The sequence below is a fragment of the Octopus sinensis genome, linkage group LG2, assembly GCF_006345805.1.
Source record: "Octopus sinensis linkage group LG2, ASM634580v1, whole genome shotgun sequence".
In the NCBI taxonomy this organism is placed as follows: domain Eukaryota; kingdom Metazoa; phylum Mollusca; class Cephalopoda; order Octopoda; family Octopodidae; genus Octopus; species Octopus sinensis.
Window position 1 is genome coordinate 139247070 of NC_042998.1, and position 18872 is coordinate 139265941.

General features: G+C 34.6%; 1 protein-coding gene across 6 annotated transcripts in view; it reads right to left on the reverse strand.

The window, feature by feature from the left end:
- The window catches only part of LOC115223178 (protein FAM13A), a 288109-nt gene that overhangs the window by 96149 nt on the left and 173088 nt on the right, over window positions 1–18872 (reverse strand). For all 6 annotated transcript variants that reach the window (XM_029793658.2, XM_029793651.2, XM_029793626.2 and 3 more), the window contains one exon: window positions 6365–6630. In XM_029793658.2, the coding sequence (XP_029649518.1) occupies window positions 6365–6630 (266 nt within the window). The remainder of the gene's footprint in view (window positions 1–6364; window positions 6631–18872) is intronic.

The window sequence follows — 18872 nt, forward strand, 5'->3', positions numbered from 1 at the left end:
CCAGTACTTCACTGGTAATTATTTCATCAATTCTGAATGCATGAAAGGCAAAGTTGACCTCAGCAGAATTTGAACTCTGAACATAAAGACAAACAAAATGCTGCCAAGCATTTTGTCTGGCATGCTAATGATTCTGCCAGCTTGCTGCCTTAACCCTTTAGCATTTAAACTGGCCATATCTGGCCCAAAGATTCTATCTGGTTTACTTTCAAACTGGCCAGATCCAGTCGCTCACACTTACCCTACAAGGTCATTCTAAAAATAAACAAACATATCGATACCTCAAAGCTATGACATAATGCATGATTAATTTTTATTTTTAGAAAACTGGAGTAAACATTACACTTGAGAGTAATTTGAATGTTAAAGTGTTAAACACCAGATTAATAATGACAAACATACTTCACTAAATTCCTTTAGCTATTTTCAAAATTAATCAAAACAAAAGCAGTATATTTCAACAGAAATACTAATAAAAGGGTTAAATATGCAGACACGTGTGTACATATGTGCACACATGCACACACACACAGAGGTTTACAATAGATTGCTGTCACATTGTTTTTTAAGCTTATCACTTACATCATTGATCTTCCTGATTCATAAACAGAAGCACTGCTACACTCACTTGCTTTCCCACATTTTCACTTCCCAGTAGATAAGCTATGCATGCATGGGTCAGACAGAATACATTGAGACAAATTTTTAGTAGCCGGATGCTCTTTTTGTCACATCATCCGATTCCAACTAAGGCAATCTTTTCCCACAACATGACATGCTTACATACAAGATTGGAAATGAAGGACAACATTTGCATTACAGTGACTCTCGACTATCATGCAACAGAAAGACAAGGAGATACATGCATGCACACACACACACACACACAATAGGCATTTTCAGTTTCTCTCTACCAAATCCACAAGAATTTGATTGGCCTGGGGCTATTGTAGAAGACCTGCCCAAAGTGCCACACAATCAGAATATTACTTGAAACTATGTAGTCAGGAAGTGAACTTCTGAAAACAGCTAGCCAATACCTTTCCCCTATAAATCTAAGGCAACATATCTCTGCAATAGTAGCATTATTTCAAAGCTGACTAGATCATATTTAAATCCCCTCAAAACTTATTTTATATATTATACTTTAAACATGAGCAAACACTACCTGTTTTAACTGCCAAGCTGATCGCATGGGTGGGAAGCATTAGTAAAGCATGATCTAATAACTTTGTGCATGAATATGTAGTGTGTAAGGAAATGATATAATTTAGAGGGCCTTACAATTTTTATTATTCTAACACAGGCAGGCTGTGAGAAGAAGTTGCTTAACTAATCCAAGCAGTAAATATCAAACAAATTCAGATTAGAGTAAGAGAATCTTGTTCATTGATGCTCAAGCCTCTTTTTTTATCTCCTCCTCTTTTCATGTGTCAAGCTGGCAGGTATTGGCAATCATAGATGTCCATGCCAAAGTCTGAAGATTTATGAATTTCCTTGGTTAAAAAAGAGAAGTGGCTTCTTGTTGCTTTCTACTGATTTACTTACAGTTTACTCTGCCAGTCCCCTACAACCCTAAGCTTATCCTTGAAGCACAAGGCCTATTTAACCTTTAAGGCAGGGAACTCATTTATGGGTCATCAAATCATGTCCCTAAACCAATGGACCAATGTGACGAATGTTTAGGTGGCCAACCCTCCTCTGAGTCCTACATGCCTTAACCACAGGACTATCTTTTGCTATTTGATCCATATCTGGGGTCCTAACTGGTGACTAAGGGCTAACTCCATACTCCTCAAAGCCCTGAACACTCAAGATGGAGCCTCACAACTAGATACTGTTTAATGCTTATGCTGCATCATTAAACTATGACAATTTAATAATTTACTTTAAAATAAAACAAAGAGAAAGACTAATTTTAATCCACATTGTTTTGCACAGACACTCATTTTAAAAGGTTATTTAGTGGCTACCAAGAATTTATTTTATGGACATCCATTTGTGACAATAAGACAGCTCTTAAGCATCATTTCATTTCAAAATCCTGAGAACTTTTTCTACAAAACCACAAAATGAATGCAGTATAGTATATAAGATATAATTTATATATCATGTGAATATATAACAGAGGCTTGGTCTAAAAATAGACTGTTCATAAAAGGAAAGTCACCACAAGATCTTTTTAGTGTAAAACTCCACAAGCATAAATTACAAAAGAAAACCCCCCAAAATCATACAAGAAAGGAAAAGATAAGTCTTTTCAGATACGTATATGTGATTGGGGTTAAATAAGAAAAAGATTAAAAATGATTCTACAGTTGAATTTTAATTATTATTGCTATGGAAATAGAAATAGATTTTCTCCTTTCTATACCTCTGCTCACGAAAGTAAAAAAATATGTACCAATCAAAATCATGTATTTTGTGATGGGAATGCCAGCTATCCCTGTGTGTTTGATTCATTGTGAATTTACTAATAGTAAGAAGACAACTTTATATTCATGGCCATAGGAATGCAATTAAACTAGTACACACACACAGATTATGGAAAAAGACTGAATAGAGAAGAAATTTTTTTGCAAACATTTGAGTTTTACAATCATCCATAACCTATAGGGTATTTTACAATATTCATACATGTCATATAATTAAAGGTGTGAATAGTCAGCAGTTACTTAATAACGAAAATCTTATAACAACTTTGGCTTATTCAAAGGAATATAAATGAAATCAGAGTTCAACCACTACAAAAGATCAAAGGGAGATGAATTGTTTGTGTATGAGCATTTTCAATGTCATTACACATGATAGAGCAAATAGTTTCATTTGTCATACTAGCTAAACTTGATAACTATGGTATCAACTTTGATAAATGCTGTTGAGTGATATTAAAAAATATGTGAGTAGGCTTTGTATGTCTTGTCCTTGTATGACTTAGATCCTCATTGATGTATTAGAGACACTGAAGAGATTAAGCATAGATGATCTGACCAAAATATATACCAAAGATTAGGTGACTTGAGTGAAAAATCATGTTGTATTTTGTTCTTTATATTTCTGATAAGAGATTTGTGTTCTAATGGACCAAGTAACTCACAATTGAAACTGAAGCAACTGCATGGTGGAAGAGGCATTTAATAACATGTAAAACTTTTAAATTCACTTTAAATTTATATTTATTTGCATGGAAGGTCAAATTTTTTGCTGCACAACTGTGTTAGTGAACAGGTTGCAGCTGTGATGAAATTTTAGCAGCAGTGGAACAACATCTATGTTTCAAGTATTTTAGAAGTGTATTTTAGTATATCAAGTATCTCAGTATGCAAAATATATAAAATGATTGTTATATGAAAGTTCATCATAAGAATGCTAAGATTTTCTGTATGTATGTATGTGTGTGTGTGTGTGTATATAAATACACACACACACACACACACGGTGTTCAGGCTAAATTTGGTGATTTTACTTATATTCGCTTTTTTTCAGGAACCTGATGTATTGGTGAACAGTCAACAGCATTGGAGAGCATAAAGATTTAAGTTGTTCTTGAGAAAAAGTTAGCTGACATGGAGGATTGGAGGTCATCTGAATATTGAAAGAGAGTCACCTGTATCATGATGTTCGCAATGGGTATCAAAATTACAAACATCATGACTGCTGCTCAGTGCTCTGTGAACACTGTAAAGGCTGCAAGACATGACATGGATAGCTTCACTGGAAACTACAAAAGCATGGCCAGTGGGAAGGAACACAGCAGGCATTCTGACTGCATCAGCACACCATAATTCATCCAACACTGCTGCACAAGGTGATAGAAGATCCATGCAAGAGAAGCCAGACTGTGGCAAGAAAGATGGTGTTGGAATCACCACCATGAAACTGGCCTTGAATGAGAACCTTCACTACCATTCATACAAGAGGTACAAGGAACAAATTCTGACAGCCAAGGCTAAGGAGAAATACTTGAAAAGGCAAATATGCTCCTGAACAAGCTGAAGTATCCTGTTGAGCTGGGGATGATCTGGTTCTTCTCAGATGAAAAGAATATCTGCCTGGACCAATTGCACAACATCCAGCACACAGGTGTCTTTGCCTACAATCCATGTGATATACCACATATCATGAAAACCAAGTTCCCCACAAACTGTGATGGTCTTTGGGTGTGACTCCAGATAGGGAGATGTCATGCCACCCCACATCATTGAACAGAGCCATAGGTTCAATTCGGACAGCTACATGAAGCTTTAGGAGACTGTAGTTAAACCATGGCTGGAGAGGGTTGCTACTGGAAAGCCATGTGTGTAGCAGCAGGATTTGGTTACTTGCCATACCTCCAAAAAGAGTTAGAAATGATCGTTGAGAAATTTCTATAAGTTCACCAGCCCCAATTTCTGACCTCCTAATTCCCCTGATTGTAGTCTTTCAGTTGAGAAAGCTACCAACCACTCTGTCTGCAACACCAAGGAAATTTTCAAAGATCTTCCCAGAGACACAGTGAGGAATCAGGTAAGGCTTGGTAATAAGCAGAGCATCCAGCCATGAAATCTTGCCCCAAACAGATCTCCATCTAACTTATTCAGCAATATGAAACAAGTTTCATATTTAAACATTCCTAGTTATATAGCAAGGAGACAGATAATAGTTAATGTATATAAAGGATGAGGTTGACAAAAAGTTGGTAGATGTTAGTGTTGGAAAGAATATTTCACAGTACTTGTTCCCACTCTGAGTTCAAATCTTACTGAGGTCATCTTTGACTTTCATCCTTTCAACGGGTCAATAAAAAAGAATCAATCCTGGACTGTGGACTGGTAGAACTGTTAGAGAAGTAGTGGGTGAGATGTCTTACAGTAGCTGTTATAGCTTTTTGTGTTCTGACGCTGGTGCAAAGCTCTTTCAGCCCAAGTCAACAGTTTTTACTCTGGGTAAATATCAGTGGCATGAAGAAACTTACAAGCATAGTCAACTGTCAGTCTCCTTGAAAAAGTCTTGCCTGGGCCTGCACATACATGCACATATAGGTGCATGGTCAATATTGCCTGGCAGAGGTTTTACATTATTTTACATAATTATGAACTTCTGTTAAATCAACTCAAAATATAGCTTACTAAGTCAATATTTAAGAATAAAAACTAATGCAAACTGTCCATAAAATTAAAAATAGTAAAAAAAAACAATACTCATTTATGATTTTGTTATATACCATTCAATAACATCAGACAATAACAATGAAAAGCTAAACTGGGATATGTGGGGGTTCTTTTTATCAATAATGGAATATATAATCTAGAAAAAAAAAGAAGAAAAACTTAAGAAATAATAAGTAGACACCAAATTTAGAAAGAGATTACAAACTAAATATTGTCACTGACAGAAAAACAGTGAGGTAAAATGGTAAATTATAGGGGTATGGAAGTAGTTTAAAAATATAGGTCAATAGCTATATCTTAGTTGGAAGAAAGCCAATTGGGGTAGAAAATAATAGATTGCGTAGTGTTGTAGCTGGCTTCAGGACAAACATCTAACAATAGATATTATAGAAGTTGTGTATTATGCATGACAGAATAGAAATATATCAAACATTAAAAGTTGGAAATATATTAGAAATTCAATCAATTCTTTATCTCATTTATTGAAATTTCTGAATATTTCCTAATAACAATTGCTTATGTCATGGTAGGAAAAGAAATGTATAAGAGATTGCTGAAAGAATGGTAATTAATAGCAGCTGAAGGAAAAGAAGATCAAAATAGATTCTTATTGAAGTGAACAGATCCCAGAATATGAATAAACTAACACTAGACTTATATGTTAAAAACAAAATGTAGTGGTATGTAAGAAGCAGTGGCAGATTTGATGTTATTTAACAATATTTGTATTATTTTTAATTTGACAGGGAAGGGGTGGGGGCACATGCACACATGATTTTTATGAATTAGCAACTGATTGTATTTTATTGTTAACAATTAAATAATTAATAGTTCAGAATGGAAGACTGACAAAATCAGAAGAACGGCAAGTAAAATGTTCTGCTGTCTTTTAAGTTATTCATTATTCTCAGTTTGAATCATACCAAAGTCAGCTCTGGTCTTTTACTTTTCCAATGTTGATAAAATAAGCATGAGGGAGGGGAGTGGGTTGGTAAGTGTAAAAAGAGAGAGGGTGGCAGGGATTAATTATAACCATTTTCTAAAATGAAGTTTTGTACTTATCTTAGTATCTTTGAAATAAAAAAAATACAAGCAAACTGTTATAAAATGCATTAAAAGAGAAAAAGCAGAATCACATTCCTATAGGAGTGGGGCATAAGAAAAATAATAAAAAATTTTTAAAAAAGCAGATTATTTCTTGTTTTATAACTCACCTCTCAACAGTAAATGGAGACATCCGTCCAGAAAGGTCTTCATCACTAAGACGAGGATTGTAGAATGACAAGGCCAAATTTTGACTATGACATGATTGGTGGTGGGAAGTGGGTCCAGGTAAAAGAACTGAAGATGTCTGTGTCATTGACGTGGTCAGCTGAGAAGTAGCATTGTTACTGATGTTACTGCAACTCGGTTGGGGTGAATCTTTTATGTTACTCTGATCAGCGTGTAATGTATTCTCACAGTCACATTGCTGTTTGTTCTTGAAGGACACAAAAATAAGAAATTTTTTATTAAACATCAGCAAAGTGGTTCACACAGGCTATAAATAGAGTGGGGAAAATGTTGATCATTTGAAAGAGTTAGGTGAAAAATAATACCGCAAAATAGCCAGAAATTAAAAAAGAATAGCAATGCATTTTAAAGAAAAGTAAAAAGTATACATCGTATTTTACAGATAAACTAAAGCTACAGAGGTCATCATTCTTTAACTCTATGCTTTATGACATTCAATATGTCTTCACAGTATATATGCATAGCTACACTCCTTGAAAGTTCTGTAACTATTTTGCTTGGTTTCAGAATGATTTCTGTGTCCTATAACTTAACCCTTTCAATATAACTTGCCTGAGACTGCCCCTATTTCTGTGATACAAATTTCCTGTTTTGAAATGATCTAAATTAAAACCTTCAATCAAAATTTCATGTTAATTAATGTTCCAAACACTAGCTTAATAATAGCTAAGTTATCTTACTAAATTCTTCATTGCTTCAATTTTATTTTGAAAGTAAATGAAGTATATTTCAACAGACATATGATAATGAGAAGGTTAATTTGCCTTGTTCTTACAACAGTTAACAAACCAAATAGCATCCTTACTACTTTGATGTGCATGTTCTATTTGTGTTTTTACTTTTAGTTTTATTCCTAAAAAAGATACATATTTTAAAAATACATAAATTCTTTTCATTTTAAAACAATCCTAAAAGACACACACACACACACACACCTGTGTGTTGCTATTTGTAATATTAACAAAATTTGGCTATAATTAGCAACACAGACGTCACATATTCTACACAATGAAATAAAACCACCTTCACTCTCTCTTATTGCATATATTGGGAAGAAAAGTATGTTTTGTGTGCTGTTACCTTGAAAGCTATAAACACACATAAAAGATTTCGTGATGAAAACAATGAAAATGAGAATATGTTGATATTGAACTACTTTTCAAATTTCTGGTTTATATTTTAGATGTTAACTTGTAAAGGATAAGTTTCTTGGTTCTTTTTCCCCTTCGATTTTCTCAATAAAGATATGTTACTGTATAAATGTATCAACCATGACTAGAGATTCTTTCAAGTGATTAAGTAATCAAAATATATTTTTGTTCTTCTAAAAATGAATTGAATAGAGACAATTTTCTGACGCATTCAAACATCGAAGATTTCTGTGTCCTACAATTTAACCATTTTGATACCAATCCACCTGAAACTGCCCCTATTTCTGTGATACAAATTTCCTGTTTTGAAGTAATCACAATTAAAACCTTCAATCAAAATTTCATGTAAATTAATGTTTCAAACACTAGCTTAATAATGACTAAGTTACTTTACTAATCTCTCTATATATAAAGCTGAAGTTGTCTGTGTATGGCAGGTTTGGTAGCCTTCAACTAACACTATCTCCTCCGAGACCCTGCAGCGCAAGTTGACCAAAATTGAGAGTATGATAGAAGAAGGTTTGTTCTTCCTTCTGTAGAAGAAAAAAATTCAAATTGGACCATGTTAACACCAAAAATCATTTACATCGAAAAGGTGCTTTTTTTTCTATGAAAATCCCTATTTTTTATGATTTTTTTTACTGCTGTGTCGTCATTTTTTGGTGTATTTCAACCAGAAAAATGTTCACTTAAAGAGAATAACAAGCTACATGATGCAAATTTTTTACTTTTCAAAAATTCCAATTCTAAAGGGTCGAAAAGAAAACAAGCCCAAGCAACACTGGGCTATACTGCTAGTTATACAATATTCTGACTCATGCAAGCACAGGTAAAAATAGACATTAAAATAATGATGAGACGGATAAGGAGGAAAATAAGGGTGATAAAGATGATGAGAAGGGTAATATTGATGATGACAAAGATCATGACAATGTCAATGACAACAACAAATTTAATAAAGATAACCGATTTTGATTCATAGCCTCAAACAAGCTGAAATATTAGCACAAAAGAGTTCCCATTTTAGCAAAAACTTAAGCCACATAAAAATAGACATGAAACCCTACACTAAACATTAAAGACTACTCTGAGTACTTTTAATGTTGTTTCCTATAAAACAAAGTGGGAAAATATTCAATAGATGTCTCTATGTTCATGTTTTACTAAACATTGTTTTTGTTTGGAACATAAATCAACATGAAATTTTGATTGAAGATTTCAATTTCAAGGGGTGGAGTGCATCAAGGGTGATGAGAGGAGGAGAGATAAGTGGATTGAGGGTGCCTAGATGGTGGAGATACAAGACAACCAGCTCTGAAGAAAAGATATTGTAGTAGCACTAGAAAAGTCAGAAAGGTGACAGTATGTTGTGGGCCAGGGGCTGGAGTGTGTTGGGATAATGGCAGTTACACAAAGGTGACATCAGTTTCATTTTTACTGAGCTTTCACTTTTATATTTGTTTTGCATCATCAACATCGTTGTTGTTTTAACATCAAATTGCATGGGTCAGACAAATTTCTTGCACGAGTCAGACAGAATTTGAGACATGATTTTCTCCAACCATCACCTGTAATCAAGTAAGGTATTACTTCCCCTAGATCAGACACATTTTCACCGAAGACTGGAAATGAAGGATGCTCATTTACAACTACCACACAAAGTCATGGCAAGGTAACAGTAAAACACACATGCACACACAGATTCTTTCGGTTTGCATCTACCAAATTCAGTCACAAAGTTTTTATCAGCTCAAGACTATAGTAGAAAACACTTGCTCAAGGTTCCACTTACTGAGACTGAACCCCAAACCATGTGGTTGGGAAGCAAAACTTCTTACCACACAGCTACTCATACACTGGATCTGTAGGAAAAAGCTTCAAAAATATAAACCTATTTACTGTTCACTTTTCATTTACTCATCACTGAGCAGACAAAATCTAAATTCAGTTGTTATTACCTGGCACCATGAAAGTATTAAGGATAGATGACACTGTAGAATATAATATAATGCAAGAACAGATCAAAAATACAGCAAGACTAATATTTTGTAATCACAAACAATAGCTCTCAGCTACTACATTTAAAATGACTTTGGTTACAATGAAACAGAGCAAAGGCAGGAGGAAATACAATAAAATGATAGATATTCTTTTCATAATTGCATGTTCTTGAAGAACAACACTGAATGGAATCAACTTTATTTCAGCTATTAGAATATAAATAGGCTGATTCAATCAATTCTTGTCACAAAGGTTTGATTGATGAAGATTAAGAAATGAAAAAGAAGAAACTGTCAATATTTTTACATTCATTCATAATATTATGACCATATTGCATTTCTAGGTCTATAACTATTGATAGCTCTAGGGAAGTACATTATCAAATGTTTTAAACATCACAATTCATTTATTTTCTCTTTCTTAAAGGAAATAGTTGTGATATTCAGGCCTTTCTTAAGGATGTTACAAAAAGTATCCAGTACATATGTAAAGTTAACAAATCAAGCAGCAATAATGCAGGGTTGAGAGGATGTTTTTGCCTTACCAAGGGTAAGGCAACCTATACAGTGCAAATTTCAAGGAAAATGCACCCATTGTACACTCTGTAAAATGGTAAGTAGTGAAGGTGAGCGGCTTAGTGGTTAGGGTTTTCAGCTTACGATCACAAGGTCATGAGTTCAATTCCCAGCAACATGTTGTGTCCTTGAGCAAGACACCTTATTTCATGTTACTCCAGTCCACTCAGCTGACAAAAATGAGTAGCACCTGTATTTCAAACGGCCAGCTTTGTCACACTTTGTGTTATGCTGAATCTCTCTGAGAACTACATTAAGGGTACACATGTCTGTGGAGCGCTCAGCTACATGCATGCTAATTTCACAAGTAGGCTGTTCTGTTGATCATATCAACTGGAACCCTCATCATCGTAACCAACAGAGTACAGTGCAGTTAAAGTTGTAAGTACCAGGAAGGGTATCCAATCATGAAAACCAGGCTAAACTGAGACATTACAAGATGCAGTCCTCCAACCCTTAGTATCAAGCTGAAGTGTGGAAAGCAGACAGGGAGTGATGGTGCTGGTGATGATAATGATTGCTAACATTAAGAGAAAGTGAAGTGTTTTAAGAACCTATTAACTCATTTAAAGTTATTCATCCATAACAGTACAGTCATTTTGTTTTTTAAAAAAATAGAGTGCAAGCAACAAATTCCTATTTTCCATTTCAAAAGAGTTATTGTTAAAAAGTGATAACATTTCACCTTACCATTTCAATCAACTGTTATAATTTATCAGCAATGCTTATAAAGCTAATATGAGTATCTTTCTATATAGAAGCTAATTTGTTTGTTGTGTAATTCATACACTCAACAAAATATTTCCCATAATAATACTCATAATCTAATGCAAGTGGTTACCAAATGTTTCGAATTTATGGAACACATATATTGGTTCCCAATTTTGAGGGGAGGAAGTGTTTCATTGATATCATTGTCTCCAGTACCTGGCTGATATTTTATATAATTGACCCTGAAAGGATGAAAGATAAGTTGACCTTAGTGGGAATTGAACTCAGGCAATAAAAGCTGTAAGAGATACCCCAATGTTCTAAAGATTCTGTCAACTTGGAACGTGCACAATAATGATAATATTGCAACACACTTACGTGTGCCTAGCAACAAAAACAGTTTTGCTACTTTTCAATGCAAAATACATATATACGAAATGGCGGTGCCCCAGCATGGCCACAGCTCATTAGCTGAAACTGGAAAAATCAAAAATCAAAATCATACAAACAGGTGTGTGTGTGTGTGTACACACACTATGTGGAGATATTTCTTTCCATATATATATATATATATATATATATATATATAATTATGGCTATATTAAGAAAATTTTAGAACTTCTAAACTTTCTATTAATTGAATTGAAGGATTCCGGGTTTTTTTGTTTTTTTTGGTTTTTTATTTTTCTTTCCATTCTTGGAAATTTCTTTTAAATGAAACTACTTGAATAGATATTACGATATACTTGAGACAAGCAAAAAGTCAATTCCTCTTCAAGACAGAAGTATTTCCCTTTTTATATATATATTTTTTAAATCTATTTAATGCTGCTAAATACTGGAAATTGAAATTCAAATGTTGTGGAAAATTACATGAAAATTAAAACAAAATTTTGACTCATCTTGAAAAGAAATTCAAAATGTGTTAAAGGAAGACAGGTGTTTCAGCACATTTCATCTTGGTGTTACTTAAAATGGCTGTTCAATGTATTTTTTTTTTTTTTTTTTTTTTTTATTGCTATAAAACTATCATCAGACAACTTCTTATTCTATTCAATCTTTGATAGTTTCCAATAAAAAACAATGCTTGGTTGCTGTTAATGTGATAGGTTTAAATTCTCTGTTGTTTTACGAAGCTGTTTTCACAAAATTTACCCCTGACATAATTTAATACAGATTCCATTTGTGCCACCAATAACTTTCCAGTAACAACTGTACAGCACTTGGAGCATGTGTCTTCTACTATAGCCCCAGACCAACCAAAGCCTTGTGAACAGATTTGATCAATGGAAACTGAAATAAGCCCAATGTGTATAGTGTGGGGGGCTCTCTTCCCTTGAGATCATGTGATTGTTGGAAATAAATGTCATTCATTTCCAATATTCTGTGAAAACATGTCTGACCATGGGGGAAATATTGCCTTGCTTGGAAACAGGTGAGGGTTGGTAAATGAAAGGGCATCCAACCAAAGTAAATCTGCTTCAATAAGCTCTGTCCAACCCATGCAACCATCAAAAAGAGGATGCTAAAATGATGATGATGATGATAATGAATCTGACAACGTAGAAAACAACAGGTATCAGCTCCAGATTCTGAGACGCTAACAACAAAACAATCTATGCCAATATCAACATATTACCTCCTGAGAAGTCCAAATTTTTCTAAATAGTCAAACATTTCAACCCCTGAAGTGTTCTTGAAATAGTCTTCCATATGAAAAATGTGTTTCTTCTTTAAACAAAACTAATGTATTCTAATCAATTTGGAAAAACATAATTCAATTTCTCTACTTCCAAATGCCCCTTAATGTTAGAAGATTTTTCAATTATTATTTTGTGAATCATGTTATTGAACAGTGGAATTCTGGTAACACTTTGTTGAGCTTCACTCCCAATCATTGTTCTAACAATCAAATGCAGTGCTAGCAAAACATATGACTCACTTCCATCTGCTTTGCAGCAAATTAAATTTCCTATAAAAAGCAATCTGAACATTATTCTACACCTTTACTCTTCAGAATGATAGAATTTTAGTAGTATATGAACAACAACAACACTCAAAGACAGGAAGGGTAATCTTTATCGATAGAACAAATAAACCTAAAACATAAATATCGTTTATACTGTAGAGTGGTGGTACATAGGATTTTGACAAAAGGAAAAGTAATTACTAATGTTACTTGGATGTTTATGTATCCTGGAAGTTAAATTATCTATTTACACAAAAACATAAGTTACACAACTAGCACATTACACAGGTGAAAAATTCAGAACAAGATTTTAAAACTTTCACTGACTTAAAAGCACCCAGTCCACACTGTAAAGTGGTTGGTGTTCAGAAGGGCATCTAGCTGTAAAAACCTTGCCAATATTGACCTTGCCTGTGCTTGTGCTATGTAAAAAGCACTAAGTTCACTCTGCTGAGTGGTTGGTGTTAGGAAGGTCATCCAGCTGTAAAAATCGTACCAAAACAGTCACAGATGTCTGGTGCAGGCTTCTGCCTGGCCAGCTCTTATGAATCCATTCCACCCATGCTAGCATGGAAAGCAGATGTTAAATGATGATGATGAAAAGATTGTCAATAAAAAATGGGTATTTGATTCCTAATATTTGAATCCTCATCATCAACATTATTGCTTAATGTCTGTTTCCATGCTGGCATGAGTTGGATGGTTTGAAGCAGATGACAAGCCAAGCCAGAGGACTGCACCAAGCTTTAATGTCTGCTTTGACATAGTTTTTTTATGACAGGAAGCCCTACTTAATGCCAACCACTTCACAAAGTATACTGGGTGCTTTTTATATGTCACCAGCACTAGTGATGTCAGCAAGTAACCTCAAAGACAGGCCTCTTCGCCTGAATGAGTGGGGAGTAGTATTGTGCCAGATGATGAGAGATTTAAGCATAATAAAGGGACAGAAATAGGTGTCTTGCAGTAAAAGAAATACATGGCTACTCCATTTGGAAAAGGAGAGAAAAGAAGATTGTGAAGAAGTGTCACAATGTACCCTCAAGTTACAAAGAAATGAATATACGATGGGGTGCTGAAAAGTCCATGGCTTTGAGTACAAGAAAATACAGTAGGATGATTTTATTCAACACATTCCCCTCTCAGATTCATACACTTATTGCAACAGTCCTTCAGCCTGGCTTTTTGCGGTACCCTTAAAACCAGAAACTTCTTAGCATCCCTTCATAACAGAAGTGGTCCAGAGGATTGGACAGGATGTATGGATAGGATAGTTTGTGTGAAATAAGAGTGGCAAATGAATAGAAATGGAGAGGCATTTCTATTTATTTATTTATTTATGTGTTGTTCTGAGGGTTTCAGCTTAGCCGAAACTGCACTGTTCTTACACACACTAAAGCCATATTGGTTACAAAAACAACAATACAAATTTTTTTCTTTTTCTTTTACAGATTAAAGCTTGTTAAGTTGTAATGAAAACAAGTTTGTTCTGGATGTAGCATGATCTAGAGTATGTTGTTAGTCAATGGGGGAGTAACAGTGACCCTGACCTTTGCAGACTCTCCCACACTGGTAAGACTGATGTTCAGCATCAAAATATGTAATACTATACAGGAGAGAGTAGTAGTTTGCAGTCATAAACATCAACATTTTTACACTATTTTCTTTACAACATCAGGGATGGACACGCATGAAAATGATTCTAGGTCTTTTCATTATATTTCTTTAAAGTCAATCATGACAACTTTGTTCTTTTTGAGTGAAGTGGCATGGCCTAGTGGCTAAGATATTACACTTATGATCACAAGATTGTGGCTTCAATTCCCAGACAAGTAGTGCATAGTGTTAAAATTGCTCCAGTTCAGTCACCTGTAAATGAATAACCCTGTGACAGACAAGTACCCCATTCAGGGGAAATATTGTTATCTCAGTCACTTATACATCATGGAAACCAAATAACTGGCCTAATGAGTTCTAGGACTCAAAAGACAATAATACCCAAGGGTTGATGACAATTTTTTTCTGTCTCTATCAAATTAACAATTAACATTTAAATATTCTTCCCTTAAGTTATAAGTAGCCATTCTTAAAACATAACTGCATTACCAGTTATCAGTCAAAAGTAATACCAGATTTTTAGTTTAATATTCAAATTTACATTGCTTCCTTTCCTTCTTTGTTTTTATGTCCATGATAACATGGATTAGATAAATATATTATAAAAGGCATATTTTACAAATACCTTCCCTGTTGTTAGTCCTCACCTGTTTTACAAGTAAAGGATATCTTATCCCACACATTTTTGAAAGCACAAAGCCAATGGGAAATGATAGCAATGTCACAGCCCATAGCTGAGCATTTTCAGAGACGCACAATGTAAACAAACACTCAGACACACACACCCATGCATGCATGCGCATGTGCACACACATGGACAATGGGATTCTTTCTATCAAATCCACTTACAAGGCTTTTGCTAGCCTAGGGCTATAGTAGAGGATATTTGCCCAAGATTCCACACAGTGGATCTGAACCTGAAACCATGTGGTTGGAAATTCCTTAACCATAAAATCATGCCTGCAGTTATTTGCATATTTAGAAAATGACATAATCATCTCATCCTTCTACTTAAACCATTTAGATGTTTTCTGCCTCCATTACCCTATCATGTTGCCAAATATTATTATACAACTACCACTAAAAACAACACACCATTTCAGTAAAAAAAAAAAAAGCACTGGAAAAACCCCTCCCCACAAAACTATCAGCTAAATGTCTTTCAGCCATTATCCAATTTTACTAACAAGGCTAATATTTCATATTAGTTGCACAGGTTTGAACTTGTTAACATCTACAGATCCACACTCAACATTCCTACGTTTTTGCAATGTGTGTACATTACTTTTTTACAAAATGAAAAATTGGTTTATAAATCATACTTGTAATCGTGGGAGTGATAAGAAGTTAGTAGCAACGATAGCAATGAAGAAATGAAAATCCTAAGAACTTCAGTAATAGTTTCTTATACAGGCATGAAACTTTTAGGGAAAAAGAAAAACAGGAAACTGTGACATTCATGGTTTCTCAAAGAGCATTGAATAATATACATGATGTAAAGTGATTCTAATTAGGAACTGAGACTGCATTTTGGAATCCACCAATAGAAATCTAATACTTATTATTTAGGAAATCTTTTTAAAAGAAAGATTTTCCTCTTTTTTGCTCCTAGTGCAATTTTTGTTTTTATATCCTTTGCCATTATTGCAATGCTCTGGCATTGGTTTTAAGATGTTTAGCAGTGTATTTCAGACATCTGCTTCTCAACAACGGGATTTGGGCTCAGTCCCTCTTCTTGACACCTTGGGTCTTCTATTATAGCCAACAAAATCTTTGGGAGTGGATTTGGTAGAAAGAAACTGAAAATCTACCACATGCACATGTGTGCATGCATATGTGTGTCTCTCTTCTTGTCTTGACATTGCATGATAGTTGCAAATGAGTGCAACTGTCATACAAGCAGTGACATTAATTTCCAATATTCTGTGAAAACACATCAGACCAAGGGAGAAATATTACCTTATTTGGAAACAGGTGAGGGTTAGCATTGAGAAGGGCAAACGGATGTAGGAAATCTGCCTCAATAAACTGCATCCAACCAAAGTAAGCATGAAAACATGGACATATGATGATGATATATTAAGCTCCATTATAAGAATAAACTATATTATAGTTAATGTTTCAAATTTTGGCACAAGGCCAGCAATTTTAGGAAGAGGCAGGACTAGTTGATTACATTGACCCCATTACTTGACTGTATTTTCTATTACTGATTAAACAACTGATTTTGGGACGTCATATGAAGTTATATGAATATTAACCATAAATCAAAGTTCAAAAACATGATTCGAATCAATCAGAAATTTGTTTGTAAACAATATTTATGTTACTAAGTAAGAATGCAACGAAAGCTTTTGAAAGCTCTCGAGTCAATAAAATAGTTACCAATAAAAGACTGATGTCAAGACAATGAACCATACTACCTCTGTTTGTGCAAGTCAAAAATGAAATCAATATGAATTTATATTACTAAGCCTACTCAAAGTTTTCTAAGATGAGTGGATATAGAACCAGCAAGTTGTATACCAACTCTTCCCAACTATACATCATGCATGATCCATATGTTTTCTTCTCCCAGCTGTGACACACCTTTAAAACCCAACACCAAACACTTAAAACAACTCTTGCTCCATCTCCACTGGTAATTTTGCAGAATGTGTTTTTCAGCCCTCACTGTCGGCAGCAATCCACTTATAGAACTTAAAATACAAACCACATCAATCTCCCTAGTCTGATAAAAGCCCACAAAGATACTATATATATCAGGTTTTATGGATAATTTTTTAAAATGCAATGAGTGTTAACTTTATATTTCAAGCATACAAGTTCATCCCCAAAAACCAAGCCTTAGTCATACTGCAAATATTTCCCACAACTACAGAAACTAGATAAGATCACCCTGTAATATTAAAAAAAACCAGTCCTACTGAGACATCATCCAATAAGCCTAATTACACTTCATGCAAAATACTTGGAACTATCACATTACAACTTTGCATCAACCAACACATATTTAGCCTTTCCACACAAAATTTCTTTACAAGTACAGGGTCAAACACCATCTAAACCTTTGTTGTCAGTATTCTCTATAACATGGTCAAAGCTAGAAAAAATATTCCAGCCTTGATCAAGAGTTGACCTACAACAATCAAACAGGACTCTCACTGGAGTGCTTGTCATATATCTGGGCCAGTGCTGCTACTGTTAAATATATAAACATCCCAGATTATTTTCAAAATGAGGTCCAATCAGCCATTTACCAAAGACTTGTCCACTACTAGGCTGCATCTATTGGCATACACAAAAACTCTTCTCAGCATCTTCTACCACTACTACAATGGGGGTTGCTTTTCCTCCCTGAAGTTATGTACCACTTCCCACCGGCCCACCAATATACTTATCTAGGTTATCCTCGCTGCTGTGTCTCCCCACCCCTGCAAACCAACACTAAACACTTTACCTAGTCATTACTTCCCAGAGCTGCAACACTGCAGAATTTCCTTCTCCTTACATTTAATCAACAAGCATCAATCCAAACAACAGAAGTTCAAACTGAACATCAATCTTATTGGTTTAATCAATGTGGGGATGGGGTGGGATATAATTGAGCCACCTAGATCAATAATTTCTTAAATAGAGGCTCCACAAGAATTTATACGACACCTACTTCCTTCTTTATATAAGAACTCAATAACAAAAACAATGTTTTGGAAAGGAGCAAGATGAAAATGTTTCACTGGATGTGGAATGTTAATCTGCATGAATGATGAGGCACAGATGAACTGAAAGAAAAACTGGGCACAAGAAGAATCAAGGCAACGAACTGGCAGAAACATTAGCATGCCGGGCAAAATACTTAGCGGTATTTCATCTGCCACTACGTTCTGAGTTAAAATTCCGCTGAGGTCGACTTTGCCTTTCATCCTTTCGGGGTTGATAAATTAAGTACCAGTTACACATTGGGGTCGATATAATCGACTTAATCCGTTTGTCTGTCCTTGTTTGTCCCCTCTGTGTGTAGCCCCTTGTGGGCAGACAAGAAATAAGAAGAATCAGAAGATGACTGAGCTGATACAGACATATAATGCATATGAACGTTGGTTGATGAGTAAAGAACAGCTAACAGATTCTTGTGGAAGGAACCGATGGAATAATAAGATTGAAAAAACATGGACAGAAATAGTGAAGACTGATATCAGGCTGTTGAACCTCATAAAGGAGAGGATAAAGGAATGCAACAGAGTGAACAGATGTTGTGATGGAAAGGACACATCCAAACTCATTCAAGCAGGCAAAAACAAACATAAAAATGATAACATATGGGAGTTAAGTATTTTAACATTTAAAATCTATACCTTAATTTATGACAAATGGTCGTCACTTTTGCTAAATTTTTTCAAGTTTG